This window comes from Penicillium argentinense, assembly GCF_028826775.1.
Source record: "Penicillium argentinense strain IBT 30761 chromosome Unknown utg000009l_segment0_segment0, whole genome shotgun sequence".
Classification (NCBI taxonomy): domain Eukaryota; kingdom Fungi; phylum Ascomycota; class Eurotiomycetes; order Eurotiales; family Aspergillaceae; genus Penicillium; species Penicillium argentinense.
The window spans coordinates 3,988,242-4,004,194 of NW_026622668.1; the positions used below are offsets into that span (position 1 = coordinate 3,988,242).

Sequence of the window (15,953 nt, forward strand, 5' to 3'; positions counted from 1 at the left end):
TCGCTCACGATTTTATGGCTCGCTTTGCCCTTGATATGGCTGGACGCAGAAATGTCGGTTAGTCTCAATTGCGCAGTCGGGGAGAGGGGGGGGGGGTATTTACGCCGCGAAACCGACACCACAGGCATCCTTTTCGTACTCGGGGTCATAGAGACCCTGCTTCTCTGGGAGAGTATTGGCCCAGCCGAAGCCCTGCTTGGGCTGATAGCCCGAGTACTCCTGCGGGGGCTGCTCTTCTAGATCGTTGCCATAGATTTCCTCCAAGTTGAGACCCATTCTTCCGCCGGGGGTCGACAGAAGTGCGTGGGATCGGTTGAACTGGAAGCGTTCCGGGATGGGGTTGGAATCTCCGCCAGATTTCGGCGGGATATATGGCGAGATGTCGTCACAGGCGTCGAGTGGGCGGATGGATTGCTGGGAGATGACTATGAGGGATGCCTGCGACCACGCGAGAGGGAAGGGAAGTTGCGGGGGATAGATGGAGAGGGGAGGAGCCAAAAAAAAATTAAAGGAGGGGTGAAATTAAAAAAGGCAGCACTGCGATTACCGGGACCAGCGCCAGTCGGGCAGGACAGGACAGCACGTCCGGGGATTGCACGTAGCTCCGACCAGGACGGTACAATACGAGTGTGGGGTGAACGCCTGGGCGAATGGCAGCAGTTACAGCTGGAAGAGCAGTCGCAGACGCTGTCACATCCAGGGAATTGCCAATAACGATGATCTTGGTTGGTCTTAGTTTAGGATGTGAAAGGCGTGGTGTGTGATTCTGTCGCGACCGTGATTGATTGAGGACTACGCTACAAATGGTCGATGTTCTGTCCACTTTCTCTTTTCTAGGAGTGGTGATCCCCAGTCTCTCATGGACGAAAGCGGGCGAATCGCGCATTCCACGACGACCACCGTAGAGCAGAAGATAGTCATGATGATTGGCAACTCCCCAGAGATAAGCAGCGCGCCAATCAGAGCAGATGCTTTGCAACTGCTGAGCCAAAGCGATTAGGTTTCTCCTACGTCAAGATGGAGTGGGGCTGACCATACCGTACAGTACACTCTCACTATGGATGTATCCATTATATCGAGCACTCCTCTATGAAGATATAGTCTATAAAGGATATTCTGCTCTGCTCATCTTCTGATCTTCTCTCAGTCGAGTCCGATCCTCGTCATCCCACTGCTCCAGAGGAATGTGGGCCACACGAAAACAACTGCGACCTAGTCCCGCCGCGCTGGTCGGTGGGGCATCAGCAGTGCTTAGTAGCCCGCTGCGAAGGACAAATACATAGGCTGTCTATACCAAAAGTACGTACCACAAGTATGATACTCGCCTCAATTTCGAGCCCTCCATCTTTCCGAGCCATACTATCTACTGCTGAGTCTTGGACGGCGTACCGTACCAGACGGCCAGCAACCAAGCCGAGATCGGGGTTGCCCAGCCGCCCCCCCCCCCCGGTATGTTCCTTGCCCTTGCGGCTACGGCCTACTGTTTGCGGACAGCCCCCAGTCCCATCGCTCACCAGCCCGCCATGCATGTCCCTGTCCTGTCGGGGGAGGGATGATGTCCAAGCTTCTGATTTCAATAGGATGATCTGCTATAGCGCGGGTCGACAATTGCCCTCCCTCCCTCCACCACCCCCAGAACCAACTCCCCCGGCCCTCCTCCGCGCCCACTTCGAAACGGGCCTGATGAGGACTCAGGGGAGACTCGCCACTGCCGGGGCTTGTTCGTTTTTCCCGACTGCGTTCTCAGCGCGGAGTTAAGATCTCCCGGAGACCACTCCTCCGGGGCAGATCCAGTGCGTTCAGGGTCGCTGGTCTGACACGTGAAGGGACCCGATAAGCTCGACTTGATAATTCGAATACATAACCACCACGTTGGGGCCTGCCCGCCGGGTGCGAGTTTCATGCTCGGCCGATCAGGATCGCTTCTCCTGTTTTCGCCTAGCACTAGCACCAGCACCAGCACTCGGAGCAATCGGCCAGAGACCACTTCATCGGGGAAGATCTGTTGCCACCCCGGCACGTACTCAAGCATCCTCATCCATGTGAAATTCCCTAGGTAGACCACTAAACTCCCAGTCGTAGGTCACCATTGCCATGCAATGGTTCTCCTCCAGTGCTCAGTCGAAGAGGATCTGCTTAAGGAACATCAATATCCACCTCCCGCGATCCACACCGACATCACCTGATTTCCGTCCAATCACCTCCAGGCTAATCCTAAGATGCGCGTTCGTGGGGTTCGACCGAGGCTGCCCTCGCCCTCCCAGAGCCACTGCCTCGCATCCTCAAGGACTGCTCATGCAATGCATATCCGATCTGCTCGAACGGCCCCCACCCGGCTTTCCCCGACACCTCCGCCTTTGTCCGCATTGGGTTCACCGGACGACAGTCTCCTCGACGGAGTGGAACACTGCCAGCATCGGGGCATCCCGGGATGCCATCCTAAAGTAATACCGTCTCTCGTACGACGCATACGCGGACATCACATGCCAAGTCTTTAACAGAAGCACTGCGCGAGCGACCTGATCGGGCCTCGCGAAAGGCGAGCCGAGAGTCACCGTTCAATACCGGCCTGGGCGGACATTCTTGCGGACGGATTGAACGGTCGTACGACGGAGATGGGCTTGCCCAGCATTGGCGGGCTCCTGCAGCGCTTGGCTGGATCGACGCTGCTTATATATCACATACATGCTAACAGCTTTGCTAGCTCTGCGGCTGATTCTGTTGGAATTATGGGAACTTCACCGCTTTGCCTGGGCGTTGCGGTGTCTGCGTCATACAGTTCTTTGGTTGATCAGGCATTGTTGGGGAACTCATTACCCGGGTGAGTAGTTTGAGCGAAGATTGCTTTGTTTGCTGAGTACTCGTTGCAATTGTAGTCGCTTTCCTGCACTCGGGATGTTGGGAGCTTCAAAAAGCCAAATGGTAAAGGTGATTAAGAGTCGCAGAGCCTTTACATGCAATCGAATAAGGAAATTAATATTAGATCCAACTGACTGTGTTCTAGCATATTTAGTGTTAGAGCAAAATGATAATCTACTCGAATCCCTTCTCAGCCTGAGCCGGTCTCCATTAAGTAAACAACATTGGGAATGTATTCGAGCTCGGAGGGTATTTTCTCGGATACAGAGGGTACGTCGAAGGCCTTGTAGCATTCGCCTTTTTATTTGTTGGCCCACGAGTATCTTGTAAAGTTTCGTAGCGTTGAGCTAAGATACACTTTGAATGGATGTCGGAGCAGACGCGCAGGACTGAATGACCGCAGATATATATCGCCGAGAGAAGAGAAACCTCGAAGTCTATAATTAAAGTGCCCAATAGTCACCCAAGCGAATAAAAAACTTCGCAAAAGCCCAGCAATTTCCCCAGTACTGCAATCTTACTGAGAATGAATACTGGCAGCTCGGGCTGCCCCCGCAGTCACGCCGATGTTGTGCCGGTGGAGCCCCGCGACTTTTTATCCGCTAGAGCTCCGCCAAAGCTTCCCAGCACCTGCGACAACCATTGCGCTATCTACCACATTTCGTCCACCACAAACACACTTTAGATTCGCTCGCCGATAATAGGCTTCATCTTTATCGGTTCCCGTCAATCCTGAAAACCAGTTCCTACGTTCCAGAACACCACGATCTGGCCTACTTCAACGCCGGCGTCTGGTGCTTCGCAACCACGACCCATCGCGGACACATCTTGCAACACACCTACTAGACTCAGCAGCTCTTCGCCGCTGCCACCGGGATAGTATCCACTTGAGCTTCACTGCTGCCAAGTGCCAGACACAGTCGCAACAATGCTCTCCCTACCGGTCATCACACCACGCGACGTGAGTCCAACCCGACGACATCGTACCCAAATCATACATCTAACTAGATACATCAAGTCTCACGAACTGTGGTTCGGCCCCTCAAATGAATACTACACCCCTACGCCCACCCAGCACCAGCAATCCGCCCAAGCCAGCCGACAAAATGGTCATCACTCCTTCACCCCCCGTGCGTACCTGCCCTCCCGTCACCCTGCAAACAGCCTCGCGGCCCTCGCCGCCGAAGAGCGGGCCCTGGCGCTGCGTAAGCAGAGCATTGCTTGCTTCGGCTACTCGTGGATTAAGCCGGCTGGATGTGCGAAGACGATGCTTGGCATGAAGGAGGAGGAAATGGAGCGCGAGGAGGCGCTTGCGGCGGCGCGGAATGAGATGGCTGCTATGGATGCGGATGATGATATGGGCATGACGCAGGAGGAAGATGAGGAGGGGATGGAACGAGATCTTGATGATGATATTCCTGATGCGGATGTTACTGGTGAGGCGGAGGGGTTGATTGAGGAAGGGGAGGAGGGGCTTGAGGAGTCGCATGTTGTTGATGATGAGGAGGCGTATCTGGAGAGGGATCTGGATGATGAGATCCCTGAGGCGCAGTATGAGTTCGATGATGCAGGCTATGAGGAGAGGGATCTTGATGAGGATATTCCCGAGGGCTCGGTTGAGTATGGTGATGGTGATGGTGATGAGGAGGGATTGTATGAGGAAGAGGTGGATGAGGATTTCGACAATCAGCCTGACCTTGATGCGGATGTTCCGTCTGCGGATGAGGTTAGAGATCTGGACGATGATATTCCAGATGCTGCTGAGGACGGTTCTGAGCAGGAGGGTGAATGGCAACACACTGATACGGAGGAAGAGCTCGATGACGACGATGACGATGACTCTTCGGACCATGAAAACTCTCTGCGCCCCCGATTCACCGAGAACTTCAGAACGAGTACCCCCAACAGTCGGGGTGGATTGCCGCTGCCCCCGATGCAGCATGCGCGCGAGACCGATGCCCAGAGACGGTTCTTGAACCGCTGGAGTGGCGGTGGTGATGTCTTTGACTCGAGCAGTCTCATGGAGAGTGATGATCTGCGGGCTTCGGTGACCAGTCAAGGTAGTCGGCGCAGTGGATTCGGAAGACGGTTCCCTCGTCATGTTGGAGGACCACGCGATAGTCTGAACTGAGTGAGAGTATCAAGTCCCCAAGGATCTGATATCGGTGAACGATCAATGATTTGCGTGTTAGCATATGGGAGTTTCTTGACTGTACTACTATGAGCGTTTATGTGTGATTACGATTGTATGATAGGTGTTGTTACAGCCTTTGGGAATATCACAAATACTGTAATCTTGTCAAAAATTAGTTCTGTCAGCTTAGTTGGATACAGTCGAATAATTCCGGGGCTAGCTACGTTATAATGTCCGTCTGTAGGAAAGAAACTATCAGGTATTCAAAAGAATATGAAGGCAAGATCAACTGTTGATGAGGATGTATACTGCGAAACAGCAGAAAAGTGGCTCCGTGTACAATTATGCGTATGTACAAGCACCGACTCTAGTAGAATAAAACAAGAGAACGCAGATAAGAATCACAGAGCATGTCAAAAAGATAATACAGTCGGCAAATCCCAAGAGCACCACCAAACACCATAGCCAAAAAGCACATGCTGTAACGAGCTGTATGTATATGCACATCATCAAGGAGCAGGACCAAGACCAGGACTTAGCAGAGGCCAGACCAAACCCGGATGGGAAATTAAATATGTCGTAGAGGTAGAGGGAGGAAATAGCCCGTTCGGGAGGATGGGAAAAGGACACAATAAAAGATTCCGCATGCTGCACCCTCAGAAGAGCCACACGTAGAAGAAAATAAGGAAGACGGCGAGGAAGAATCCAAGCCAGACCTTCCACCCGACACCAGTCCTTTCAGCCATGCGAAGCATACGCTTCATGTTTCCGCGGATCCGCACCCGCGTGCCCTCGAATGAACTCTCGAGCTCGTTCATGTGTGCTGTGTCTCGGATTTCGTCGCCAATGGCAAGTGTAAGCTGCAGAGTCCCGTGTCAGATATATCCCACTGCGCTACCGTCATAGCAGAAAGAGGGAAATCTTACGTCTTTCAGCATCTTCACCTTTGAGGTGATCCCTTCTACCTCTGCATCGTTTTGTGACTCAAGTGATGAAAGGACGGCGTCGGAGTAGTGGCCCCTAAGCCCCAAGTGTTAGATTAGACATGTCGAAGCTGGGTTCCTAGCGGTGTAGGAAGAGCTTGACTCACTTCTTATCAGGTGTCGCGCTTCGAAATGTAGGCCCTGCGGCATTTCCATTACCGTAGCTACTCCCAGCAGGACTGGAGTAGCCCCCGTATCCATATCCTCCGGCCGGTGCGGGCGACCTGCTGGAGGGCCGGGAGTCGCCACCGTACGAGTCGAAGAGGTTCGAGGGACGTTGTCGGGGAAATCTGGCGGTTTTGTTAGCTCGCTTTATCCTGCGCGAGATTACCCCAGGCCTAGCTCTCAGAGGCGAGCCTGACGAGAGGTGGCGACTATACCGTGATGCCATGACAGTCGTTCAGGAAGAGTCGGCGATGAACCGAGGTTGTTAGGGGATAAATAGGTTGGCTGTGAAGGGTGGTGTTGCTTAGTTGTGCATCGGGGTCATTGCGCGGTTCTTGAACCGGCGTGAATCATGTCTTTCGAGATGTTGGGGTTCGATGCTTGCGGACAAAAACACAGGTGGCCAAAGCTTGTTGGTCTCGCCCGAGGCCGCTGCACGTGATGACGCAGCAACTTGTTTACAATGGGATTGGAAAGTGAAACAATAACAAATTAATTTCTTTGCGATCCTTGATCTCTGACTCGTAATTTCTACGCCGTGGGAAGTTGATTTTATGGTGCTTATCGTGGAGTGCGTTTACGGGCACTTGGCGTTGAAGTTTGTCTTGCAGTTTAAGCCCAATAACGCGCTTATTTAGTCGAGAATAACTAAGGACATCTTGGACAGATTAACAACAGAGTTATGGCTCAGTAAGCCCAGTGGGAGCATGAGCAGTACGTTTTCTACAGGGATAGCCAGATTCAAGCAAAAGCGAGCTTCGTTTTCATTGATTTCATAGACATGATCATCGCCAGGCGATGACCGTGAGTTCTTGCATAAGAGACGCTGCCCCTAAGGGCCCACGAGAGAGCCTCCCTTCGAATCCGTAACACCAGTCCTCCAAGCCAATTCCCAGATCATGAGATTTGTCGTAAAGACCAGGCGCTTAGTCGCGCATCTGGTCGTCGTCATTGTCGTTGGCGCCCTGGTAGTCATCGTCTTCGTCGGAGTCTTCCATCTCGTCCTTGTTCTGCTCGGCGACGTCGGCGTAGTTGATGATCTTGCCGCGCGTACGGCGGCCGCCCTGGATGATGTTCTGCTGGGAGACGGGCTCGAGGTTGTTGTCCTCATCTTCGTCTTCTGTTGTGACTGTATTAGCATATCCGGCTCCACTGAAGCACCCAGATCCAGTCGTATGCGACTTGAAATCATCGATTGGGTGGGAAACGCCTCAAGGGCTCAGCCGGTGAGGGCTGGAGGGGTGGTCGCGTACCGATCTAGAGTAGCGCCAAGTCAGTTATGGGTTGATCCAGGGTGTTTTGGGGGCTGGGGAACAGGAAACACTCACCATCTCCTCGTTATCATTGTCACTCTCCTCCGAGCTGGAGTCATCCTCGTGTTGGTCCTGGACATCCTTGCCCTTGCCCTTGTCCTCGAAGGTGGTGTTGGAGGGGTCGTTGGTGGTAGCGTGGTCACCCATGGTGGATCGATGTGGTGGTTAAGGATAGGCTGATGGGAAGGGAGAATTGGGGGGTGGTCCGCGAGGGAGGGGATTTAAAGAGACGGTCTGCAAAGTAAGGTGTAGCTCGACCAAAACAACCCGCAACAGTAAGGGAGGCCCCTCGCGACGTGATTCGCCTCACGAAGTGGGGCCCGCGTGACAGCCCCAGCCCTGAGGCATCCGTCCTCAGTTAATAGTCTACTAATGTACTGTACAGCCGTAGGCGACATCTATTGAGGTCAATTTCGTGAGATAGAGATTGACTGCAGCTATAATTGCTGGTAAATCTCAGTTTCGAGTGCGAGGGTCTTTATATCGCGACGCATCGCACGGCCCTGTGCCTTGATGCCCCGCTTGTTCGACAATCAGCTTGCTGAAAAGAGCGCAAGAATACTCCAGTGGGACTCGGAGCATACTGTGTGTCTTACTATGTATAGTAGTACATAGTATCCCTGGGTGTGATATCAATAGAGATCCTGACTATTGTTCCAGATCAAGCACCGGACCAGGAGGTTGATAGAGATGCAAAGATCTAGAAATTCCATAGCAGGATCGATTCATCGAGTAAATACGGGCAATTTGACGCATTGGAAAGCTCCAGAAGTCTCGCTGTGCTAAGGAGAAGGAATGGGCCCTATTCAAAGAAGCTATGGCAGGGGCATGTTCCCCACCCATAGTGCATTGGTGCTACACTGGATCTAGAGCCGAGCCGAGCCTCAAAGCATCAGCGAGCTAACCACTGCCCTTTCATGGGCCTTGGCATTGATCTAGATGAAAGACACGACAGGATCAGGCCATGGCATCTACCCGAGGGTCCAATCTAGGCTCGATGCGTTCATCAAGGGGCATATCTAGCGTGATGCGATGACCAGTCAGGGTCAGCCAGCCCGACAAAGCAGCCTAACGCCCGTACAGACTTTCTTTGATTTTGCTTCTCGAGAATTTCAGCGTCTGGCATCAACAAAACAGCCCAATCGATTCGCTGGTAGCTCTCCCCCTGCTAGCTTAGATGCTAGCTCAAAGAGATGTATAGAATTCGGAGCAATAAAGAACACGTGACGGCGAAGTGAGGAATTTTCCATGAATTCATTCTGAGGTCATGTCACCCAATGTGGTGACCGTACCAATACGGCGGGCCGCCTGCCGAAGCCGACCGAAACAGGGGCGATTGGGCAGTGACGAACCGGGCCATACCAGATGCATACGGGCCATACATTCAGGCCAAAAAGTGTCATCCCGCCGATTACATCATACACTGCCCCGCCAAAAAATTCTCGAACAACGATAGTTTGTCACCAACACACGAATTGAGCGCAACCGGCGTCATGAAGAGACTCGTAGCCGGTAGAAATTCAATCGTACCCACTAGGCCCGCCTGGAATCGGCGGGAGCGTTCATGAAAGGCCGCGGCGGCGCAGTTGCTGGGGCATCGAAGGCCGTGGAATCCGATGGATGCCCATGGAAGCTCCCCTGCTAGAAGCTTCTGAGCAATACACCGCTCACTATATAGCAGGAATTTGCCCTGTTCCGCCCTCTCCCTTTTTTCTTCTCTTCACTTATCTCGTTAACTTCCTCTCTGCTGTACACTACCTTTCTCCTTTTACGAATTTCCTTTTGGCACGTTAACGACCCCCTTCCACATACACACATTCACCATGGCTCCCGCTGTTGGTATCGATCTGGGTACCACCTACTCCTGTGTGGGTGTGTTCCGTGATGACCGCATCGAGATCATCGCCAACGACCAGGGTAACCGCACCACCCCCTCGTTCGTCGCCTTCACCGACACCGAGCGTCTCATCGGTGATGCCGCCAAGAACCAGGTCGCCATGAACCCCCACAACACCGTCTTCGACGCCAAGCGTCTGATCGGTCGTCGTTTTGCCGACGCTGAGGTCCAGTCCGACATGAAGCACTGGCCGTTCAAGGTCATCGAGAAGGCCACCAAGCCCGTCATCGAGGTCGAGTTCAAGGGCGAGCAGAAGCAGTTCACTCCCGAGGAGGTTTCCGCCATGATCCTCGTCAAGATGCGTGAGACCGCTGAGGCCTACCTCGGTGGCACCGTGAACAACGCTGTCATCACTGTCCCCGCCTACTTCAACGACTCTCAGCGTCAGGCTACCAAGGACGCCGGTCTCATTGCCGGTCTGAACGTCCTCCGTATCATCAACGAGCCCACCGCTGCCGCCATCGCCTACGGTCTCGACAAGAAGACTGAGGGTGAGCGCAACGTCCTGATCTTCGATCTGGGTGGTGGTACCTTCGATGTGTCCCTGCTGACCATCGAGGAGGGTATCTTCGAGGTCAAGTCCACTGCTGGTGACACTCACCTGGGTGGTGAGGACTTCGACAACCGTCTCGTCAACCACTTCGTCAACGAGTTCAAGCGCAAGCACAAGAAGGACCTGACCACCAACGCCCGTGCTCTGCGTCGTCTCCGCACTGCTTGCGAGCGTGCTAAGCGTACCCTTTCTTCCGCTGCTCAGACCTCCATCGAGATCGACTCCCTGTTCGAGGGTATCGACTTCTACACCTCCATCACCCGTGCCCGTTTCGAGGAGCTTTGCCAGGATCTCTTCCGCGGCACCATGGAGCCCGTTGAGCGTGTTCTCCGTGACGCCAAGATTGACAAGTCTTCCGTCCACGAGATCGTCCTGGTCGGTGGTTCCACCCGTATCCCCAAGATCCAGAAGCTTGTCTCCGACTTCTTCAACAAGGACGCCAACAAGTCCATCAACCCCGATGAGGCCGTCGCCTACGGTGCTGCCGTCCAGGCCGCTATTCTGTCCGGTGACACTTCCTCGAAGTCCACCAACGAGATTCTGCTGCTCGACGTTGCCCCTCTGTCTCTCGGTATCGAGACTGCCGGTGGTGTCATGACTCCTCTGATCAAGCGCAACACCACCATCCCTACCAAGAAGTCCGAGACTTTCTCCACCTACTCCGACAACCAGCCCGGTGTCCTGATTCAGGTCTTCGAGGGTGAGCGTGCTCGCACCAAGGACAACAACCTGCTCGGCAAGTTCGAGCTCACTGGCATTCCCCCCGCCCCCGTGGTGTTCCCCAGATCGAGGTTACCTTCGATCTTGATGCCAACGGTATCATGAACGTTTCCGCTTCCGAGAAGGGTACCGGCAAGTCCAACAAGATCACTATCACCAACGACAAGGGTCGCCTGTCTAAGGAGGAGATCGAGCGCATGCTTGCTGAGGCCGAGAAGTACAAGGCCGAGGATGAGGCCGAGGCTTCCCGTATTCAGGCCAAGAACGGTCTCGAGTCCTACGCCTACTCCCTCAAGAACACCATCACCGAGGGCAAGCTCCAGATCCCCGACGACGACAAGAAGAAGATCGAGGACAAGGTCTCCGAGATCATCGGCTGGCTCGACAACAACCAGACCGCTGAGAAGGACGAGTACGAGTCTCAGCAGAAGGAGCTCGAGGCTATCGCCAACCCCATCATGCAGGCCGCCTACGGTGCCGCCGGTGGTGCTCCCCCTCAGCAGCGCGCTGACGGTGAGACCGAGGAGAAGCGCGCGGACGACGAAGAGCTTGACTAAATTAGTCGCTTGTCGATGTTTGGGAAGTTTCCTTTTCTGAATTCATGACCCGGCCTTTAGCTCGGCCTATTTTTCCTTTCACGTCTTGTTTTACGAACTTATGGGGTATCGAGTTTTCCTTTTGCGCATGATTGCATAGATCCAAGGTTATCTCCAGCTAGGATAGTAAAGTCCTAGCGAATTTCAAAATTTCCTTAATTCATTACTTGTCCACTGTAAAATATACTCGTAGCAAATAGGGTGTTACTGCACTTAGACATCATCGAGGACGCATCAAGGATGCTAACCTTTTGAGATGGAGGTTCATACACCCACAGCCCCAATAATCAATACCCGACGAAATTAAGTATTGCGGTTATCAGCCCAACCGGCCCGTTCTCCTGCTTGCCATTGCTCTGTCCATAGTCTGCTCTGCTCTTAGGTTGTTTCCCTGCGAGGTATCGTTCATAGTCTTTGGTATTGCGTTTGAGCTTGAATGTATTTGGTCACGTTGCTGGCATAATCTGCTCGGCGTGGAGAACGTGGTTTGCCGGGTTTGGGTTTGTTGGCTTTGGGGACATTTAAGCACATCTGCGACGAATACATATTAGCGATGACCAGAGTAAATAGTGTGGTATCAGTAGAGCCTGGAGAGACTTCCATCAGCATGTGGACGGAAAAGTCGAGTTTCTCTATGAGAGATGTTTAATACATAGATGAGTTCAAAAGCGAAAACTGGACTGAATGTGTTTGGATCCTTGTTGATCTTCAGCCTAATGCTCAGTCTTGCCTGGTGTGGTGCATTTTTGCTTTATTCGCCCCCTGTATTGCTATGTGACCTGTACATTTACTTGGATCTGAAGGGCATTTGCGAACCATCAATTCATGGCTGCGCCACGTACTTATGAATCAAGTGACAAAAGCTATTTGGGGGCTGCTCAGCTCCTGGATCGTTGCTGATTTTGGGTTGTTGCTTCTTTGCGCTGTTTGAATATTTCGAAATACGTATGTTCGGCATCAATTAACTGTATCCCAAAATGGTAGATAGTTGAAGCCGAAAAGAAGTCTACAATATTCAACGTCTATTTCCAAAAACATGAATCCCTTCCATAAAATATTAGTAGATACATCAAGCTCTCTTTTCCAGACACAACAGCAGCTGGTTGAAATCCTTTTCTAACTGAAGCCCAAATTGCTTGTCGATAGATCTGCGACTTTCATGCGTAAAGACCTACTGCTTCCCAAGCCTGACGGGCGCCTCAAGCATCTCCAACAATTCGGTCCTCGATCGACTTCCCGACGATATGTATTCGCATCCTCTCAAAATGACATCCGGGGGCAGAGTGAGCTCTGAATTATTTGCAAGGATGGGCTCAAGGCAATCGGTCGTTCCTTCTTCTAAGCATGCATTCAAATATCCCTGCCAATTTGCACACACTTGTCGTGATTCAGAATCACTTCTAAAGGCTTGGATATAATCACTGCTGGATTTGCGCCGAGAATATTGAGGATAATACACGCACAATGTGTCCTTTGCAATAGAGGCATCTAAAAGCTTTCGTCTCTCTGCATACATACTCAAAAGCAATATGCTCATGGAGCTCCAGGCTTTTCCTATCGGCAATCGCCACTGTCGGGTAAGAGATCGCATCACATCATCTGGTTCAGCACAGGATCGACCGAAGCGGCTCTATTCGCAGTACTGAGGGCCAACGGAGTACTGAGAGTGTTTGACGTGCACTTGCTAAGAAATGAACCCACAACCACCGAGACGAGAGAAAATTTTCCAGAACTGGGAATTTCATGGAGTATAAACACTGATGAAGAACTGAGTACCGTCCAGTTTAGATATTGTGCATGGTGTAATTACCACTATGCCAAATTGGATAGCCAAGCTCCTGAGTGTCGCTTTTGATGCTGGGCGTAAGACACAGAAGACAACCATTTCGAGATGGTGTAGAATCTTTCTTCCTCTGATGTCGTCGCATGTGTTGCTGATGCATCCACTAGGCGGCATATTGGACGATGGAATGTTTCGATGATATCTCGAATCCTATAAACTTGAACGTAGATCTGGTGCTGTACCTGCGAGGCCATGGTTTGAGCCAGAGCCCCCAAGGTGCAGGTTGCTGACCCCTTTGCCCCATATCAAGCCCCACCATGGCATTTCTAAAATACCCAAAATCTTGGTCAAAAAAGAGTGGCATCGTCATCCCAAAGAAAAACAAGAAGAAAATGAAAGCGATTACACGAGGCCAATTGTTTCAACAAAAGCATAACTCCTTATTCCAGTCATCAAGATATAAATGCGCAGTAGACAGAGGAATATATGCAGGTTCCCGGCCAAATAATATACACACAGCATTATTTCGTCTCCCTTATGCTTCCAATTCATTTGTTTAGAGATCCTTGAAGTCCCCATTCCACCACCGCTGCAAACGGCGCTGCCCCATCTGCACAATAGTGCCGTATCCAATCTCCGCTGCTTTCTCAGGGCTTGGGCTCTTTTCGATTTGGTCCCGGCGGATGCGTGTAAGCGCCGCTGACACGCCCATGGTTAGGGCGAAGATGGGGTCACCTATCCTTTCACATAGAGAAATGTTAGCTTGGTTTGGGCTCCGGACGGTTGCAGGTCGTGGTAAATCTGGGAGCTTGGAAATAGGTTGGGCTCGAGCTTGGTGGAGGGGTCTGTGATTTAGGATTGGAAAACACTGAGAGCAATGTCGCGAGAATAATTAACTTGAGTGCGAACGTACCGGGAAAGGAGGTAGGCTGTCATGGTGCTGGGTTTTGTGTTGGTGCTGTGATCTTTGAAGGTGCCGTTGCGCTGTCCCGAACCTGCGGTTATGTATCACGTGATTATATTTGTACGGGAAACGAGCAAGGCTACTATACAACTTGGGAAAACCAAGCTTATGCACGGGGTTGAATGCTAGAAGAATTCCAATATTCTCGGAAGATTTTTCATTTCTCGGCCGTTGACTATACCCCGTCGAAACAAGAATAAACCATGTCTATGAGGGAAAAATACACAAGTGGCCCCTGCAAGAGCCAGAGCAGGCCAAAAAGACCCAAAATGAAGGGAAAAAAAAAAGGAAAGGGAGATTGTCGAAGAACGCCGCGGCTATAAAAAATCTTTTAAATCCTGAACCCCCTTTATACAACCTGGCCGAAAGCAGGGATCAGAGTCTGTGCCAGCCAGAAGCTGAAGACCAGCTTGGGACCGGTCATCAGCAGCTTGGGGGTCAGACCCTTGAAGAAACTGGTCGGGCCCTCGTTCTTCATCATGTTCGACACAATGCGGAAGCCTGACTCGGGGTTCTCGAAGTTGCGGTTCTGGATACGGGTCTTGATCACGTCAAGAGGCGCGGACACAACCAGCGAAGCACTGGCACCGGCAACGGAGGCAACGAAGTTCTGGCCCCAGGTGGCGGCGTTGTAGTCCTTCAGGCCGTAGATGTACTCCTTGGCGAAGGCGGATCCACCGAAGAGCTATGGGAACCCAAAAATGTGAGTGCGCGATTTCACATGTGACATCTAGGTAGAGCGGGAACTTACCGCGAAGGAACCGGGGGCGTTGCGGGCAGCAGTCCAGCCAGCACCACGGTACAGACCCATACCCTCGTCGGAGATAATCTTGAAGAGACCGCGACCACGGAAGGCCTCGGGGTTGGTTTGACGCTTAATCTTCAGAACGTCCAGGGGAAGTAAGACGATCTCTCCAATGCCGATCAAACTGGTGTACTCAAGTCAGCTCGATGATTCCCCTCCCTCTTGCTGTGTTCCAATTAGGTTTCTCGTACCTGCCAGCAGTTGCGTGCATGATGGCCTTGCCAGTGCCCTTTCCGAAAGCATTGTCGAAGTCGGCACCGTGGTGCTTGGCAAGGTAGTCGCGGGCGAAGGGCTGACCACCGTACTTGTAGATACGCTGAAGAACCTGTTGAAGAAAAAAAGCAAATATTAGTCCATTGAACACAGAGTTCGAGCGAGGCGTATTTTCCCCAGGAGCGAACGAACCTTGTAACCCGCAGCGTAACCCAGACCGGGGAAAAGCGAGGTGAACTTGCGACCGACGGACGCATCAGCGTACTCCTTAAAGACGACCTTCTTGAAGTCGTTGGCACCGGCGATCTGGAGGTGACTCGGTTAGCAAGAATTGCAGCGAATACGTTCGCAATTTGCTCCGAACTTACCCGGCTCTGGTTGCTCATCAATCGCTTTGCCGTAGTGTCGACCTGAACAGGGCGAGTTAGAGATAGGAGGCGGGAGACAAGGGCGTGGGCGTGTAATTGAGGGCTCTCATACGGGGTGGAAGACCATCAGCTCGGCGATACCAGCAGAGCCTAGATATGAATCAGATTAGCCATTGGTCTTCGAGGGAGGGCGCTGAGGCTGTCTTACCGGAACCGAGGAGACGAGCAGTGGCGGATTCCTTCTTAACATCCTTGGAGGCGGCGCCGGCACCGGCATGAGCAATAGGAGACATCTTGACGTTTGAGGACACGGAGAGAATGAACCGGTGAAGCCAGGTACCGCTGCTTCGTTCGTAAATTTTGAGCACGCGGGTGGGACGCTAGTCCCGTTCAGGAGCCGGCCTCGGAGGCCGCTCGACAGGACTGCGCTGGGTTTAGCCGGAAGAGTGGAGATAGGCATACACAAAGATAAAATGACCACGACTGTCGTAGGTGACAGACAAAAGAAGAAATAGAAACTAGTTAAAATTTCTCGGCCGCAATATTGTCTACGAAGGCGTGTCTAGACATTCCCTCTTTGGCACATCACAGTTGAGGCCA

The 15,953-nt window shown here is 52.3% G+C and overlaps 7 protein-coding genes across 7 annotated transcripts; 2 read left to right on the plus strand and 5 right to left on the minus strand.

Moving 5' to 3' along the window:
• Positions 1–99: 99 nt before the first annotated feature.
• Positions 100–1,529, minus strand: N7532_009063 (glutamate synthase; the record flags this gene model as incomplete). The annotated part of the gene is made up of 2 exons (XM_056621554.1): positions 100–414; positions 1,308–1,529. 2 exons carry the CDS (start codon positions 1,527–1,529, stop codon positions 100–102), a joined length of 537 nt encoding a protein of 178 aa, XP_056472360.1.
• A 2,258-nt stretch (positions 1,530–3,787) lies between these two features.
• On the plus strand, positions 3,788–4,990 carry N7532_009064 (uncharacterized protein; the record flags this gene model as incomplete). The annotated part of the gene is made up of 2 exons (XM_056621555.1): positions 3,788–3,820; positions 3,878–4,990. The coding sequence occupies 2 exons, from the start codon at positions 3,788–3,790 to the stop codon at positions 4,988–4,990; spliced, it is 1,146 nt and encodes a 381-aa protein (XP_056472361.1).
• A 659-nt stretch (positions 4,991–5,649) lies between these two features.
• Positions 5,650–6,367, minus strand: N7532_009065 (SNARE domain- containing protein; the record flags this gene model as incomplete). Its single annotated transcript, XM_056621556.1, has 3 exons — positions 5,650–5,853; positions 5,920–6,013; positions 6,084–6,367. The coding sequence occupies 3 exons, from the start codon at positions 6,365–6,367 to the stop codon at positions 5,650–5,652; spliced, it is 582 nt and encodes a 193-aa protein (XP_056472362.1).
• Positions 6,368–7,067: 700 nt separating this feature from the next.
• On the minus strand, positions 7,068–7,601 carry N7532_009066 (histone H2A.Z-specific chaperone CHZ1; the record flags this gene model as incomplete). Its single annotated transcript, XM_056621557.1, has 3 exons — positions 7,068–7,261; positions 7,395–7,398; positions 7,470–7,601. 3 exons carry the CDS (start codon positions 7,599–7,601, stop codon positions 7,068–7,070), a joined length of 330 nt encoding a protein of 109 aa, XP_056472363.1.
• Positions 7,602–9,277: 1,676 nt separating this feature from the next.
• hsp70 (molecular chaperone Hsp70) lies at positions 9,278–11,181 on the plus strand (the record flags this gene model as incomplete). Its single annotated transcript, XM_056621558.1, is given in 2 exon segments — positions 9,278–10,678; positions 10,690–11,181. The coding sequence occupies 2 exon segments, from the start codon at positions 9,278–9,280 to the stop codon at positions 11,179–11,181; spliced, it is 1,893 nt and encodes a 630-aa protein (XP_056472364.1).
• A 2,378-nt stretch (positions 11,182–13,559) lies between these two features.
• Positions 13,560–13,939, minus strand: N7532_009068 (uncharacterized protein; the record flags this gene model as incomplete). The annotated part of the gene is made up of 2 exons (XM_056621559.1): positions 13,560–13,743; positions 13,917–13,939. The coding sequence occupies 2 exons, from the start codon at positions 13,937–13,939 to the stop codon at positions 13,560–13,562; spliced, it is 207 nt and encodes a 68-aa protein (XP_056472365.1).
• Positions 13,940–14,316: 377 nt separating this feature from the next.
• N7532_009069 (putative mitochondrial GTP/GDP transporter Ggc1) lies at positions 14,317–15,646 on the minus strand (the record flags this gene model as incomplete). The annotated part of the gene is made up of 7 exons (XM_056621560.1): positions 14,317–14,652; positions 14,719–14,896; positions 14,964–15,097; positions 15,178–15,291; positions 15,354–15,395; positions 15,466–15,503; positions 15,562–15,646. 7 exons carry the CDS (start codon positions 15,644–15,646, stop codon positions 14,317–14,319), a joined length of 927 nt encoding a protein of 308 aa, XP_056472366.1.
• Positions 15,647–15,953: the final 307 nt, after the last annotated feature.